General features: G+C 40.4%; 1 protein-coding gene across 7 annotated transcripts in view; it reads left to right on the top strand.

The window, feature by feature from the left end:
- The window catches only part of LOC135233747 (uncharacterized), a 789,909-nt gene that overhangs the window by 756,765 nt on the left and 14,933 nt on the right, over positions 1-18,211 (top strand). For all 7 annotated transcript variants that reach the window (XM_064297600.1, XM_064297597.1, XM_064297596.1 and 4 more), the window contains 2 exons: positions 5,280-5,357; positions 6,158-6,325. In XM_064297600.1, coding sequence (XP_064153670.1) covers positions 5,280-5,357; positions 6,158-6,325 — 246 coding nt within the window. The remainder of the gene's footprint in view (positions 1-5,279; positions 5,358-6,157; positions 6,326-18,211) is intronic.

Below are 18,211 nucleotides of genomic sequence, written 5' to 3'. Positions count from 1 at the left end.
CGTCTATTTTTGTTTTTTTAATATCGTTTCTTTAGGTCAACCGAAAGTGCTCTCATTATCGCATTAAAGCCACTCACTGTTTGTTAGCACTAGCATTCTAAGACGCTACATGTGACGAAACGTCGTCAACGAATTAGCCTAATGTCTCGTGAAATACTATTATTATTGAGGACTTCTGGTTATGCCTAAGCCATATGTTTGTTGATATACCTAGCTGACAGCGTTTTCATTTGTAATTTTTCATTTTGAATATCGTTCTTTCACTTCCGCAATCAGCTATTTCCTATCCTGCCTGCTGAGACCGTAGAGCTGACCGCATCACGTGTGCAAAGCCGACCAATGCTGTAACTTCACCGTTCGCATATGAATGACGTCACCTTCTCCATTCATCTCTTTGGGGAAAAATTGGGCATAAAAATTAATATTTCTCAAAAACCGTGCAGCGAAACTTTCCACAAAGTAATAGCACACGATTCCCAATGAAGCCGGTCATTTTGACATATGGCACGTGTATGTGGTGTGAAAACTCTGGGAGGAGTAGCGGTCCAAAAAATGGGTGGAAAGAATAAAATATATGAATAATAATATGTGCAACTAGACAATTCCTGCAGAAATTGTGAAGTGTGGTTGCCGCCAACGCAGTCAACTTTGTGCTCAACGGAGTGAACAGTTTCTGTAGTATAAGCAGAGACAGAGTATGCTATACATGCTATAACATCACGGCAACGAGTTCATTTGCAACACACATATTCAGAGCTAAATTAACCCTTCATCAATACTTGAGATCAGCGATTTACTCACGGTATGCTGTGACGAGTGACGGCGAATCATAAAGCTAGCTGGCCACTTCAGAGGGTCTTGGAAAAACGTTATATCTGCACTGCACAACCGCTCCATTTTAAAAAGCAAGACAGGGCTAGGGAGATTAATGTGATTGATTTATGGTTTTACGTTAAGTTCAGCTCATTTTTACCATTCAAATAAAAACATTTAACTGTGCTGCAATTCCGAGTTTAATCTGTTACCTTAGATACGAACTCATAGACACAGGATAGCCTACTACGTGTTAGCTGACCCAAATTTCTGGAGTTAGACCGGACCTGAAGCTGCTGCACACGTGCTGTTGACGGCGTTGTTCCAGTTTTCAGTACAGTCTGGCTTGTTTGAGAATTCGTTTATTCAGTAGCTGAGAGCATAAGCTTTCTAACCAGGTATAACAGCACGTCTATTTTTGTTTTTTTAATATCGTTTTTTTAGGTCAACCGAAAGCTATGTCATCATGTCATAGAACGTATTCGCTCTTTGTTAGCACTAGCATGCAAATACGCAAAGTCTGGCTTGTTTGAAAATTCGTTTATTCAGTAGCTGAGAGCATAAGCTTTCTAACCAGTTATAACAGCACGTATATTGTTGGTTGTAATGCTGTAACTTCACCGTTCGCATATGAATGACGTCACCTTCTCCATTCATCTCTATGGGGAAAAATTGGGCATAAAAATGAATATTTCTCAAAAACCGTGCAGCGAAGTAATAGCACACGATTCCCAAAGAAGCCGGTCATTTTGACATATGGCACGTGTATGTGGTGTGAAAACTCTGGGAGGAGTAGCGGTCCAAAAAATGGGTGGAAAGAAAGAAAAATAATAATATGTGCGATAATAATAGTGTAGTTGCCTGAGGCAACCACACTAATAAATATGTGCGATAATAATAGTGTAGTTGCCTGAGGCAACCACACTAATAAAGAATATGTGCAATGATAATAGTGTGTTTGCCTAAGGCAACCACACTAATAATAATATGTGAGATAATAATAGTGTGTTTGCCTAAGGCAACCACACTAATAATAATATGTGAGATAATAGTAGTGTGGTTGCCTTAAAGCAACCACTCTAATAAATAATATGTGCAATAATAATAGTGTGTTTGCCTAAGGCAACCACACTAATAATATGTGAGATAATAGTAGTGTGTTTGCCTAAGGCAACCACACTAATAATATGTGGGATAATAGTAGTGTGATTGCCTAAGGCAACCACACTAAATACACATTTCAAATAATGAATACGACATTGAGAAAAAACGAAACAAAAGACGAGATATCAAGTCGCGACCTACGCGCAGAGCAGCCTACCGTTTTATTTATTTAGACATTGGCAGATGGGAAAAGTTTTGGTTACGCTGACCTATGAAACGCTATTCCAAAAGCAGAATCAGACATGTTATACATCGTTAGAAAGCTTATACTCTCACCTACGGAATAAATGAATTGTCAATCAAGCCAAATTGCACTAAAAAGGGCAACAACGCCGTAAGCAACAGGTGTGGTATTACGCACAGCTATTATTGAAGATAGCCAACCCAGGCGTCACAGATGTGCGTATATTTCGCAAACGGGTTGTCCAAGACAATATATGACCACTCATTCGCAAAAGGGACATCTCTACGCGTAAACCCGATGGTAAGATTGTATATTTATTAAATGTGTAGTCCCAGATATTGACTGTATAATGACATGGTATAATTAAAAAAAAACGTTGTCTCCTTTATTTCGTTATTCAGTGAGCAGCGTTTTCACTGCTGTATTGGCATATTTTAGGGCTAATGTCTGGTTTATCTTGTTGCTACGGAATATCACATTACATTACAGGCATTTGGCAGACGCTCTTATCCAGAGCGACGTACAACAAAGTGTATAACCATAACCAGGAACAAGTGTGTCGAAAACCCTAGAGGGCAGTAGCCTACCGTTCCAAGTGCAGGGAACAACCGCATAGTTCAACTTGGACCCTGTAGGTTAAACTGATTAACACTAACACAAACAAGAACAGCAACAACGCAGTCTATGCAAAAATACAAGCAATAGTTAAGACGAGTGCATTAACCAAGTCACCTACGAAACAGCTAACTAGTTACAACCCTAACCTTACAGTCAATTTAGAGATTAAATTGAGAATACGATTTCTCTCAGCATAATGACGGATTTAAAGAGTAAACGAACTCACCCGATATTGTCTTTAAATGGATCCATGCCAAAGAAAAGTAATGATTCATCCTCTCAAAGCTTTACCGTAGCGTATTATTTATTTAGACATTGGCAGAGTACAGCATACATTGCGTCTTTTGTTTATATTCAATATTAGAAATTGCAGCGAGAAACTGCAGCTGTAGACAGAAGATAGTCTGTTATGTTATGGTAGCAACGGAACGAAGCGGACTATATATGTATTACCGTCATTGTTTTATTATACCAGCGTGTTTTCGCGCGTGTGCACAGAAACTCAGAACCTATTAATAAAATGGTTTAGCTATTTCTCAGCATAATGACAGATTCAAAGACTAAACGAACTCACCCGATACTGTCTTCAAATGGATCCATGCCAAAGAAAAGTAATTATTCATCCTCTCAAAAAGCTTTTACTAACAAACTTTTGGTATCCTAGCATGCACTCTGGGTGGCACTGTCTTCCATTGCTTCCCCGACGGTCAGACCCTCCCCTCACTGATAAAAACTAGACCCTACGGTGTCGGATTACTTGCGTCGCCATGGATGTCGCTTGCCGTAAAGAAGTTTACTAGATGTCGTAACACTTAGATTTGGAGCTCCAGCTCTTCCGCACCCCAACTAATAAAAAAGTCCAAATGGCGGGGAAACAATATATGCATAGGTGATTTGTAGTGACTGAGTAGTGGGGGGCCATAGGAACCCACCTACCAAATATGGTTGCTCTAGGACTTATGGTTGCTGAGCCTCAGACACTTTTAGCGGAGAAAAATAATAATAATAATAATAATAATAATAAATATAGCTGCGAGCAGCAATGAAGGGGCCAAGCACTACAGGGGCTCCAAGAGGACAAGCAACCAGAACAACCCCTGTACAAGACACCAGTCCATCGCAGGGAGAACGGCATAACCCTCTACCATTCTGCAAAGTTTTGTAAAAGCCGACCAGTCGGTTATAGGGGCCGCCATAGACTTCCATGGCAGAAAGCAATTGAAGCATTTGTCAAAAAAGTTTAATTTGTGGAAGATCACAGCTCTAGGACAAAAAATGTCTAATTTGCGGACGATCCAATGGGCGGGGCTTTTGGGTCCTTATTGGAAACTTGTTACCCTTGACGAGTTGCACATATGTGCAAAATTTCATGACTGTAGCTCAAATGGGGACGGAGATATGCTTCATGCAAAATTATCTAAGAAAAACACCTTTTTGCTCATGACAGCGCCACCTCTTGGCCAATCGGCGTCATATTTCCTCCCTGTTCATATAGAGTGCCCCAATACATGTGTACCGAGTTTCGAAAACATTGGCACAGCGATTATGCCTAAACAGAAAATAAGCTCTCTAGCCCCACCACATTGCTTGATCGGGCCGAAAATGGAGGGTTAGCCTCCACTTATGTCTGCTGATGGGCCTACCAAGTTTCATGCTGTTAGGTGAAACCGTTCAGAATTTACACACCTTCATGTTACAAGCCACGCCCTTCTCAATATTCATTGGCTCATTGTGGCCATATAAATAGATTTTGCCGAATTCTGTGAATAACTTTTGGTCAGCACCATCTGTAAATCATACGTACCGAATTTGGTGGTGATCGGATCAACGCCCTAGGACTAGTTCGCAAAAGTAGGTTTTTCGAATAATTCAAAATGGCGGAAAATCTGTCATGACGCGTTTTAACTCATTGGACTCGGCATGACCCAAGGATTCAGGGGAAACAATCCCCACAACTCTAGGAACAAACGGTTCAAAAGTTATAAGCAAAAATGTATCTTGAAGTTTGGCCTGTTGGTGGCGCTACAGAGTTGGATGGATTGACCCCAAATTCGATGCCTGGATACATTGGCCTATCTTTGATCAATGTGCCAAATTTCATAAAATACCACCAATTGGTTCTATGGGCTGCCATAGACTCGCATTGCAGAAATAATAATAATACTAACGATTACAATAGGTGCCCTGCACCTTCGGTGCTTGGCCCCTAATAATCCGAACAGATACAATAGGGTTCCACCAGCTTCGCTGCTTGGACTCCTAATAATCCTAACAAATACAATAGGGTTCTACCAGCTTTGCTGCTTGGACCCCTAATAATAATAATAATAATAATCCTAACAGATACAATAGGGTTCCACCAGATTCGCTGCTTGGACCCCTAAAAAGAATAAAAACTGAATACTGGAAGAGAACTGCATGGTACACACAGTGCCCTCTGCTGGTGGACTGAGAAATGGCTGAATTTTCCATTTAGTTTTCCTCTTCTTTTTTTCTGCAGACAAGCAAAGTTGGCGCTCTTGGGTCCAGCGATGCCTACGAAACCACGTGCGTACGAGACAGAAATGGCCAAACACAGGTAGGCTTTGTGTGGCGATTTACAAGGATGGGGCTTGTTTCAGCCCTTGGAGGGATACATGCCAGGGACTTCTTCAAGCATAGCTTGTGGGCTAAAATTATCATTGTGCAATTGCTTGAATAGCAATAACATATTATTGATACATTTATTGATTATATGATCACAGTTAAAGCAGTTTATTATATAGGATACTGTACTGTTTCCACACCAGACCTGGATCAAATACGTATTTGTTTTGGATTCAAATACTTTTCTGTGCTCTGTTGATCTTGTCTGGTATAATTGAGCCTGCCAATATGACCAGAAGGTGTGGTTTGCACTTTTTGAGGGTATTTCATTGGTTCCAATACACCAGACTCCAATACATCAGTAAAGCGTAAAAAGTATTTGAATCCAATACAAAAACATATTTGACCAAGGTCTTCTCCACGCCAATACTTTCAGATGTCTGAGATGACGCTCCAGAGTCACACAGCATGAGGGAGCTGTATTTCAACACCAGAATACTTGTGCAAGAAATTAATATAAGCGATGTCCATACTCACCTATTGCATGCTAAGATTGGAGTCAACCAAAACGATTGGCCATGCCTATTTATCGGTGAACCTCTAGTATTAATATTCATCTAATGTGCATCGCTAAAACAAAGTCACAGACACTCGTGGGCTTATGTCACTGACTAGGCTGAGCTTATCGGGCTGGCTAGCTGGGTGTTTTACTGCCATGCACGGTCAATTACATGGGTTGTATCGGGACATGCTTTTGTTTAAAATGAAGTAGCACTTTGCTTTATCTCTCAGGGAGAAGAAGGGCCCTGTTGTGTGGGAAGCACTTTGATCAGAACATGACAGTGGATCAGCACGTGGCATTGGCTGACTCTGCTAGGTTCCTGTACCGATGTGGCAGCTGCAGCATGAGCTTCAAGGCCTGGACCTGCCTTTGCAGACACATACTCCATGCCCACAGTGGTGAGGGATGCTACTTCTGCACACCAAAGCCCTGCGGGACTTCTCATAGGGTGCTACTGTGATCTGTAGCATAGTAGCATGGGGCCAATGCTATCCCTCTGTGTGTTAGCTAAACCAGACTAACACTTCTGAAACCGGCAGTAGCATAGAGCTAATGCTCATGCACCATTTATTAACTGAATCAGTTTAAAGCTGCTTTAACTTTCAGTAGCCGAGTTAGATGTGTGTGTGTTTGTATACATGGATTATGGGTGCACATTGTTGCTGTGTCTCCACTCATCAGCATTATGGGGACATGTGGTTAATAAGGACATTTTAAGTGCCCCACGCACTGATATAGAATATTTCAGAGCAGCATTTCTTATTAAAGCTGATAACCACCCTTCCTCGTTTTTAAACAGACCTTGCAAACCATGATTATTTTTGCTGATTTTATCATTTGTTCAGGATTAGTGCCCCTGTGGGTGGAAAGTGCCACTGCAGGTCCATGCACACTTGTGCCAAATCTCACACTTTTGCAGGTATTCACCTTCCGTTTTACATACTAAAACTAATAAAGTCTCTTGTCAGTTTTCTTGGATAGTTCTAGTAATGCTTGTCATGCCTGGCAAAATAAGGGGCAGAAACAGTAGCTACGTTAACTGAGATAAGGAATGGCATCAAGCATGTGAATTTATTAGTAGTGTATCACCAACTAGTCATACTTTGTAGTATTAGTAGTAGTCTCACCAGCTAGTGATATGGTTCAGTGTGAAAGTTCTGTACTAAGGTAGCTAGGACTCTTATCTGTCTTTTACAGACTTGGCTTAGACTATTTTTAATAACCAGTAGTTATGTCTGTATAGCTAAGACCCACAGAAGGTTGCTATGACTAGCTAGTAATATGGTTAGTGTGCAATGCTGATTTAATTTCTCAACTCAGGAAGGTAGCTAGGACTCTGATATTTTTTGATTAGCTGAACGTGAGCCTGCTTAGTTAAGAGCCACAAAGTGTTAGTACCAACATGGAGTGTTTGCACGCTACTAACCAGTCCTGGGCAAAGCGTGGTCAGGTCCAACCTAGTTGGCTGGTTCTGTTTGGCTCATGAGACCCAGCGAAAAGAATTCTTTACTGCACTTTGTGGGGGGGGGGGGGGGAGAAATGTGTGGTAAAATGAGAGATTGGTGTCAAAACCAGCGAATCCAGGGTATTTAATGGATGCAGGATGTATTTAGTTTGCAAAGAGCATTTCCCTGTATTAAAAGATTACAACTTGAATCGTCATTTTGAGACTAAACTTGCAAAAATGTTTGTGAAGGTGTCGCAATATAAGAAAATGAAGGCAACCCAAGAATTTCTTGCAAATTAGTTTTTACCAAGGTTTACGCAACAAGTGATGGACTTATCAAAACCAGTTGCTGGCTCACAAAATTGCAAAAACAGCAAACCATTCTCAAAGGGAGAATTCATCAAGGAATCCTTGGTGGCTTATGCCTGACACCCCTACTGGGGTATAGGCCGTCGACAAGGGACCTCCAGAGTTCTCGGTCCTTAGCTATCTTTTCTATCTGATACCAGGTGAATCCCAGTCTCTTGATTTCTGCCTGGAGATGCCGTCGCCAGGTGTTCTTTGGCTGGCCTCTTTTCCTCTTCCCTTGAGAGTTCCATGTCAAAGCTTGTCTGGTGGTATTTGACACTGGTTTTCGTAGTGTGTGCCCGATCCATCTTTATCTTCTTCCAATTTCGTCTGCTGCTGGTAGTTGTTGTGTCCTCGTTCACAGATCCATATTACTGATCTTGTCTGGCCAGTGGATATTAAGAATTCTTCTTAGGCAGTTGTTGATAAAGGTTTGCACTTTATTGATTGTGGTCTTTGTCATTCTACAGGTCTCGGCGCCATAAAGCAGCACTGATTTTACTGAGTTGAAGATTTTTATTTTTGTTTGTTGCTGTAACACTCTAGAGCATCAGATGTTCTTGAGCTGTAAAAAGGCTGTCTTTGCCTTGCCTATTCTTGCTTTGACATCTGCATCTGTACCTCCCTGTTTGTCAATGATACTTCCCAAGTAGGTGAAGGACTCTACTTCTTCGAGCCTGCTGCCTTCAAGTGTGATTGGTTCAACACTGGTTGCATTCATCCTCATGATCTTCGTCTTTCCCTTATGGATGTTAAGTCCTACTTGTGAGGAGGTAGCTGCAAGTGTTGTGGTCTTATCCTGCATCTGATGGTGGCTGTGGCTGACAGTAGTGCTATGTCGTCTGCAAAGTCTAGATCATCCAGCTGTGTTCACAAAGTCCACTGGATTCCATTCTTTCTTTGTTCAGTTGTTCTCATTACCCAGTCGATGGCTAGTAGAAACAAGAATGGCGATAATAGACAACCCTGTCTGTCCCTGGTCTTGATCCCGAACTGGTTGGTAACCTGTCCTTCATGTATCACTCTACAGGTCATTCCAGCATAGCTATTCTTGATAAGGTTCACCAGCTTAGTGGGCACTCCATAATGTCTCAAAAGCTTCCAGAGGGTCTCCCTGTTCACACTGTCGAACGCTTTTTCATGGTCGACAAAGTTGACATACAGTGAGGAAGTCCACTCTAATGATTGCTCGATGAAAATGCGAAGAGTGGCAATCTGGTCGACACAAGATCGATTCTTCCTGAATCCTGCTTGTTAGTCTCTTAGCTATTAGTCAACTGCATCCTTCATTCTATCAAGGTTGACTCTATTTAACACATTCCCTGGCACAGAGAGTAGGGTAAACCCTCTATAGTTGGAACAGTTGCCCAGGTCTCCTTTCTTAGGGAGCTTGTTGATAAAGCTTTCCAGTTTGATGGTATTTCTTCTTCTTCCCAGATCTTTCTGAAGAGTGGATACAACAGCCCCACAGTGGTATCCAAATCTGCCTTTAATGCTTCTGCCGGGATGTTATCTGGTCCTGCTGCCTTGCCGTTCTTTAGTTTCTGTACAGCCTTTCTGATCTCCTCCCTACTGGGTATGTCACAGCTGATGGGGAGATCGGTTTCTGCTGGTTGGATATCTGGGGGATTTGGTGGTGGGGGTCTGTTAAGCAGTTCCTCAAAGTGTTCCGCCCATCTATTGAGTTGACCTTCTTTGGTCATAATGGGGTTACCTTCTTTATCTTTCACTAGTCTTTGTGGCTTGCTATACTTGCCTGAAATCTTTCTGGTGGTATCATACAACTGCTTTATGTTTCCATTGCCTGCTGCGTCCTGCGCTTCTTCTGCTAGGCTGTCGATGTATTTCAGCTTGTCCGCCTTGATACTCTTCCTCACTTCTCTGATAGCATCAGTAGACTCTTCTTGTGCCTTTGCTTTTGTTGCTCTTGTCCGGCTGTTTGCCACTGCTGCTTTCTTCTCTTTCCTTACTTTGATCTTTTGTAGAGTTTCAGCAGATATCCATTCCTTTTGTTGAAATTTCCTGTAGCCAACAACTTCTTGACATGTTGATGTCATTGTATCTTTAATATTTGCCACTGGCTGTCAATGTTGGTCTCGTCCTCAAACAAATCCTGGAGAACAAATTTGTTGGAGAGTTTCAATCTTACTCTTCTCGAATTTCTGCGTCCGTCAACAGACTCACGTTGTATTTTTGTCTATTTCTCGTTTCCTCTGTCCTGTTCTTCTTTAACTTAAGCTTCAGTCTAGCAGTTAGCAAGTGGTGGTCTGATGCTACATCTGCTCCCCTTTTTACTGTCACATCCTGTAGTGATCTTCTGAACTTCTTGCTTATACAGATGTGATCTATTTGATTCTCTGTAATATGGTCTGGTGATACCCATGTTGCTTTGTGGATCTTCTTGTGGGGGAAGATGCTGCCTCCGATGACAAACTTGTTCAATGCACAAATATCTATGAACTTCTCTCCATTCTCACTCATTTCTCCAAGTCCGTGTGTTCCCATCACCTCTTTGTATCCGATGTTATCTTCTCCAACCTCCAAGGTTGTAATTTTTCATTTCTGCTGCTATTTGGGTGGTTTTCCCTGCTTGGTTACATGGTTAGGGTTAGAACGTTCCACATTCCGATAGTGATGTTGTTCCTGGTTGAAAGAAGGATGGTCGGTCCTGAGGCTTCCAGGGACTCCTGGCTTTCACCACATGATGTCATAACTCTTTGAGCTGAAGAACTTTTCTCTCCCAGGACTAAGTTCTCTTTTTGTTCCCTTGTCTGCGTTTCTGTAGCAAGTGGGGTTTTTACGGGGCAGGGGTGCTAACCCTACGCCCAACCCTCCTCCTTTCTCATCCGGGTTTGCGACCGGCTATGGCGGAGTTAATCCTTGGTGGACTCCACGGCAATAGTCTGTTCTGACAAGGAGACATTTGAAACAAGATCCTGTCTTTCAGTACGAACAGTGACAAGGTGTGTTGAGGATCTGGAACAGCTCAAACACAAGGTGGATGATTTTGATCAATGTTTTGGCTCTTGCGGAGAACTGTAATGCGCATGACACAACTGACAGTTAGCTAACGTCTAATGTTTGCCATTTTGGTAAAGCTATAATGTTTTATCAAACTATTGCCTACAAAGTTTTGATAACAGCCTACCACAGTCAACACCACATAGATATATGTCATCAAAATTAACAAGCTACCTAGTTCTAGAGTTTCCCTTACCTCAGGTCAACCAAAATAAATTACTGTTAGAAATAACTTAATAGCAGAGTGCTCGCACGCCTGATGCCAAGAGGTATTAGGAAATATTGGTAGCACTCCAGCTAACGTCACGTAAATAAATGACACTTGAATATTGTATTGAAATATTTGCTTAGCTGTCCTTTTAGCCACTTTTATAGCCACTTAGTGGTCCTTATAGCCACTCTATCCTCTTATAGCCAGGTTTATTTGAAATGTAAATTATGCATATATTGACCATAGAAAAGTACAACCCCAATTCCAAAAAAGTTGGGACGATAACTGAAATGCAAATAAAAACAGAAAGCAGTAATCTGTAAATTTACTTTGACTTATATTCAAACAAAAACAGTATAAAGACAAGGTATTTCATGTTTTACCTAATTAACTTCATTGTTTTTTTGAAGATATATGTTTATTATGAAATTTATGCCTGCAACACGTTCCAAAAAAGTTTGGACAAGGGCCATTTAGGGCTAATAACAATGTGACAAGTTGAAATATCACAGTGATGTGATACAGGTGAGGCAATCATGTTATAGTATATAAGGATCCTCCAAGAAAGGCCTAGTCCTTCATGAGCAAGAATGGGTCGAGGCTCGCCAATTTGCCAACAGAGGCGTCAAGCCGGTCAAATCTCAGTGCGTAAAGGGCAAGGCCAAAAACAGTCCTCAGCTTTGAAATGAGTGTATATTTTCAAAAAACAATTAAATTCACAAGGTAAAACATCAAATAATGTTCTGTTGTAGTGTTTTCAATATAGTACAGGGTGAATAGAATTTACATTATTACTCCTTTTTGCTTTATTAGCATTTTCCATTCTGTCCCAACTTTTTTGGAATTGGGGTTGTAAATTAGCAAGCTTGGTTAACAGTAGCTCTTGTTGCTTAGCTGTAGGCTACAGTTTTACTCCAAATATTATTTCAAACAATAAAATTTGCTACATTAACGCTATAAGATCCTTTATTTCCAGCTGGTTGCTTATTTATGGATAAAAAATAGAAAAATACAAACAGAAATTTTTAATTAGAAAAACTTTTCATTTGAATTTTGAACTTTTAATTTAAAAATTTCAGTTTTTAATTGTTTCATTTTAAACATCTTCACAACATACCTCATTGAATTTAGAATTGGCCTGATTCATGCTTGCCAGATTTGGGCCTTGAGCATGAAACCAAAAGTGTCCCATGTGTAGTGAGCTGAATCAGGTAACTGTGCCGAATGTTGGTCGGAATCGGCACGGATAACTATATGGGCATGGTGGCTGTGGCTGAGTGAGACTCCCAGCCTGAATTATTCTCAGGCCGGCCATAGACATGACATTTTTTTATTTTTATTTTTTCAAGATGTTGACATCTCTCCTTGTTGACGGCAGCAAGATATCTACTTCCTCCATTATTGCATATTAGTCTCAGTAAATGGTTTCACATCTTTAAAGAAAATGTAATATTCGACAAAGGTAATCTGAGTATACACGACACATTTTTAAAAATTATTATTTCATTTATTTAATTTAAAAAATTGTCAATTACCCATGTCACTCATGTGCCAAAGTATTTGCCCCTTTAAACTTGATAACTGGCTGCACTACCTTTAGCATAAATAACCAAAACCAAAAAACGCTTCCTTTGATTTGAATTCAGTCTTTCACATCGCTTTTGACACATTTTAGCCCACTCTAAACTGCTGCTTGTTTCAGGTCCTCTGAATCTCTATTCAAGTTCAAGCCATGACTTTGACTGGACCACTTCAAAACTTTAATTTAGTTTCTTTTCAACCATTCAGATGTGGATTTGCTTTTCTGTTTTGGATCATTGCTTGCTGCCTAATTGCTCCCAGTAATGCTTCAGCTTCAGTTTATGGACAGATGTCTGGACATTCTCCCTAAGAAATTTCTGGTATAGAGCAGGATTCATGGTTCCTTCAATAATGGCAAGTCGTGAGGCCACAAAAGCATCCTGACATTACCACATTACCACCACCATATTTGACTGTTTGTTTGTTATTCTTTCTGTGAGATGCAGTGTTTGCTTTACGCCAGACGTAGTGTGACCTGTGTCATCCAAAAAGTTCCACTTCTGACTAATCTGTCCCTAGAACATTATCCCAAAAGGCTTGGTGATCATCCAGGTGCTTTTTTTGAAAATGTGAGATGAGCATTGATGTTTCTCTTGGTTAGTAGTTGTTTCCACCTTGATACTCTCACATGAATCTCATTTTTTCCCAGTCTCTTTCTTATTTTGGTGTCATGAACTCTGACCATAGCTGAGGATAGAAAGGCCTGCAGTTCTTTTCATGTTCTTCGGGGATCCTTTATGAGTTCCTGGAGTTATTGCTCCGCACTTAGAGAAATTCTCACTCTTGGGAAGATTCACCGCTGTTCCAAGTGTTCTCCATTTGGAGTTAATGGCTTTTATTGTGGTTTGGTTGAGTTCCAGAGCCTTATAAATGGCTTTGTAACCCTTTCCATACTGATATACAGTTGAGGCCAAAAGTTTACATACACCTAGATACACAATTTTTCATATCTGCACACATTTCATGTTACCATACATTTCCTATGTTAAGTCAATTTGGGTATCTACTTTAAATGGTAAATGGTAAATGGACTGCATTTATATATCGCTTTTATCCAAAGCGCTTTACAGTTGATGCCTCTCATTCGCCAGAGCAGTTATGGGTTAGGGGTTAGGTGTCTTGCTCAAGGACACTTCGACACACCCAGGGCGGGGTTTGAACCGGCAACCCTCCGACTGCCAGACAATCGGTCTTACCTCCTGAGCTATGTCGCCCCCTCTTTATTTCCATAAGAGGTCATTTCAAAATAATAGCAAAGAGACAGATTTATTTCAGCGTTTATGTACTGTATCAGATTTTCAGTGGGTCAAATGTTTACATACACTTTGTTAGTATTTGGTGGCATTGCCTTTTAATTGCTTAACTTGAATCAAACGCTTGGGGTAGCCTTCCACAAGCGTCTCACAATATGTTGCTGGAATTTTTGCCCATTCCTCCTGACAGAACTGGTGTAACTCAGTCAGGTTTGTGGGCTTCCTTGCTTGGAATATGCTTTTTCAGTTCAGGCCACAAATTTTCTGTGGGATTCAGGCCAGGGCTTTGTGATGGCCACTCCAATACTTTCACTTTGTTGTCTTTAAGCCATTTAGTTACTTTGGAGGTATGCTTAGGATCATTGTCCTGCTGAAAGACGTAGTTGCAACCAAGTTTGAACTTTCTAGCTGATGTCTTGAGGTCTTTCTTCTGTATTTCTAGATAATCCTCCTTCCTCATGATGCCATTTATTTTCTGAAGTGTACCAGTCCCTTTCCCAGTAAAACACTCCCACAACATTACACTCCCACCCCCATGCTTCACCGTTGGGATGGTGTTCTTTGGGATTAAAAGCTTCACCCTTTTTTCTCCATACATAGCGCTGATCATTATGGTCAAGAAGTTAAATTTTTGTTCATTACGAACATCTACAAAAGCGTCTGTCGAGATCATGAAACTTTTACGGTTTTGATTAGGCTTTTCCTCGTGAAGCTTCACATGCAGTAGATTCTTTCATGGGGATGTAGATCTTTGTACCGTGCTCACTCGGCGGAACGCTCCGCTTGTTTTCCCGCCACACCGTGGAGCGCAATACCCATGCCGTTAGCCTGCCTGAAGTACAAAGGTACTATCTGTGCAATGATATGCGACCGTTGATTGGTGAATGGGAATCTTCACAAATACGTCATCCTATGTTCATGTTTGTTCACTGGCACCAACCGCCATTTTTAAATACCACTAGACCAAGAGAGAGCAACGTTAAATAGCGAATTCTACAGTCAATATCTGGGACTAAATAAATATACAACCTTACCATTGGTTTTACGCGTAGAGATGTCCCTTTTAAGACTGAGTGGTCATATATTGTCTTGGACAATCCCTTTGCGAAATATATGCGCATTTGTGGTACCTTCCAAAATAGCTGTGCATAATACCACACATGTTGTTTATGGCGTTGTCACCCTTTTTAGTACAGTCTGGCTTGATTGACAGTTCATTTATTCAGTAGGTGAGAGTATAAGCTTTCTAACGATGTATAACATAGCTAAGTTTGCTTTTGGAATAGTGTTTTATAGGTCAGCTTAACCGAATATTTTCTTATCGCATTCACTCTGTCTTAGCAGAAAAAGGCGCTGCACCTAACGAAATGTTGTCAACAATTTTTCGTAATTTCTTGGAAAATACTATTATTATTGAGGACTTCTGGGCATAGCTAAGCCAAATATTTGCTGATAGACCTATTTGACATCGTTTTCTGGAGCAAAACATAAATGGATAGAACTGTCATTGATTTATTGTCTCTGTCTCTATCTACTGAACACAGATAAAATGTCAGCATTGCTACGTAAGTATTACTGCTCAAATATTTCGGTTTATACGTTATTTTTGAAATTGAGTGTCTTTAAATAGGTTAGTGGTATTTTATAATGAGGATATTTCACACTGTAATGTTAGCGTTTTGTGATGCATGCAACAGTGATGACGAGAGTGTTGGAACATTGCCAAAACGTGGTGGACAGTGAAAACTGTTTTCATATCATCCCATCCCCATACAAGAAAACATACAAGAGTTAATTATTACACATTTAGGATGCTTTACTCCGCTTTACTCCCTTGACTCCTCCTACCTTCACAGGTCTGTTGTGTAATGGAGAAGCGCAACAGGCAACACGACACGGGTGGGATACGAATGCTTGCTGTCCTGTACCGTGCCGTGCTGGTCAATGGAGAAGCGCCATATTTCCTTTGTTATTGTCTTGGGGTTCAGTTGAACCTTTTGGACAAAAGTTTTTTTCATCCCTGGGCGTTAATTTGTTCCTCCTTCCTGAATGATGCAGTGTCTGTGTGGTCCCAAGACTATATTTGCATACAATTTTTTGTACAGATGCTCATGGTACGTTCAGTTGTTTGGAAATGGCTCCTAAGGAGGAACTGGACTTGTGGAGGTCCATAATTTTTTTTCTGAGGTCTTGGCTGCGTTGCTTGGATTTTGCCATGGTATCAAAGGGAAAACACAGTGGCCTTTTAACCCTCTGGGGTCTAAGGGTAAAGTGAGGCACACTGGTGATTGTGCGATGCTCTGACATTTGTGTAAATTTCATCAACTTTATATACAGTGATTCCAAAGTGTTTCATATCTTTGTTTTCAGCACAAACTAATATGGCAGCAGTAAGTAGGTCATAATCATGTGTGGATTGTAAACTGCTCTAAAAACACACAAACTGTAAACAGTAGTTTTGAACATGCACAGGAATGTTGTAATAAAACACACTAAACAATTGTGACTAAGACTTTTGGTCACTGAAATGTGTTCATCAAGGTCTTGGGTATCAAAAGATGACAAAATATTTTAGCAAATCCAATGAGAAATATAAAATACATTGCTAAAAGTTAGTGTTGTGACTACTATTTTTCAACACCAGGTGAAAATGGGAGGGCAAATGGCCTTTCTGTAATGAATATGCATTGGGTAGGACGACCTGCCAGCTAAGTAGGCTATTCACACCTGGCTGCATGCCTCCCCACCACTAAGACAAAGACTCAGTGAGCCATTTAGAAGACAGAAACAAAGACATCTTTTGATTTTAGAACACTTATTGAAGTAAAATATACGCATGGAAGATGAGATGAGACTGGTGTACTCTTGCAACGCTTGCGTGGCCTCTTAGCTAGTGGTGAACTAGGCCATGTTTCCTGATCAGCATCTCTGTAAATATGATAAAAACAAAATTGTTGGGAAATGTGACATCAAATCAAACTTTATTTATATAGCACATTTCCTTCAACAGGTGAAAATTAAATGTGCTTTACAAAAAAGGGGCAAACCACTAACTAATGAAAACAAAACTTAGGAAATGTGACATGGTTACATCATATACAAACAAAGAACCCAACAAACACAACCAGACACAGAGAGGTAGCCTATAATTTTGAGAAGCAATGGTTAGAATCGTTCGTAGTGTGGGAATTTACAAGCGCACATATTAGTGAATATTCCTACAAACACACAGAGAAAACCCTTCTCTTCTGTTCAATACATGTGTCTTTCACTTCCATCTTTCAAATGTACTTGAACCCTCCAATGCTACATGCTAGTTCCTCCATCTCTGGCATATTTATATGGCCTCGGTTGCCCTCGGTAACCCCACAGATCACCCACAGGTACATTCACAGTATCAAAAAAAGTCTCATGCAAGATGCTACTTTGACAAGTAAAAACGATCCATTACCTCAGAGTCAGCTTGAAGTCAACATGGCTCAGTGTGTAGTTTACTTTTTTTACAGTGTTTACTACACCAAATGTGTTGTGCTTTTAACTAAATAATTGGAAACCTCCACTGTAATTTTTAGTTTAAATTTTCCCTCAAATTTTATGATGCCATTTCGTAAAATATATGCAGCCCATGCCCAATAGATCACTACAATCTCTCAAAGCTTAACCAATTTCTCCAGCTTTGTTTCTAAAAATGGGAAGACTACCATCAATTACCACAGTCAGGAAATCACCACTGTCTCTACTCAATTCATTCCCTGAATTACCATAAGCTAAATACAGCAGCGTATCTCTAAAGGCCCATTCTCACCTTGTTCCCTAGCAGAGAACACATAGCAGCCTTCCTAACCTCTTCACTTTCTTTCACCATTTTTAGTCCCCACAATTGATAACTCTTCAGAGATCTATAGATTAGTCATAATTAACAATACACAGCTAGTACATGGGTGTAAAATACTTGTCTGTAGCTACATCCCTGGGTGTAAGAGAGTTGCTAAGGGCAAGTAAAGTATGTGTCTTGTACTTTATCATATTACACAGAATATAGGAGACATTCCTGTGTGTGCTGCTATTTTATCATTACTTCTTTTTTACTCCATTATTTCAGGCTCATATAGTGTCCGCACTCCTTAGGCTATTAGACCGGAACCTCAATCAGTTTATAATACTATTTACGATAATTCTATTATGTATAGGCTATTGTGTTCTGTATATGATATATTGTGCACACAGTATATAACAACTAAATCACATAGGCCTAACACAACAATACAACATTTTCTGCAGACATTCATGCACTTCACCGCACGCACATAATATTTCCAAACGCGACACAAATTGAGCTCAGCCCATAGCAAAATAGGCCTAATGCTACAATACTACATTTTCTGCAGACATTCACGCACTTCAACTAATGCACCTAAAGTTT

The sequence above is a fragment of the Anguilla rostrata genome, chromosome 10, assembly GCF_018555375.3.
Source record: "Anguilla rostrata isolate EN2019 chromosome 10, ASM1855537v3, whole genome shotgun sequence".
NCBI classification, from domain to species: domain Eukaryota; kingdom Metazoa; phylum Chordata; class Actinopteri; order Anguilliformes; family Anguillidae; genus Anguilla; species Anguilla rostrata.
This window is presented reverse-complemented; position numbering and strand designations above follow the sequence as displayed.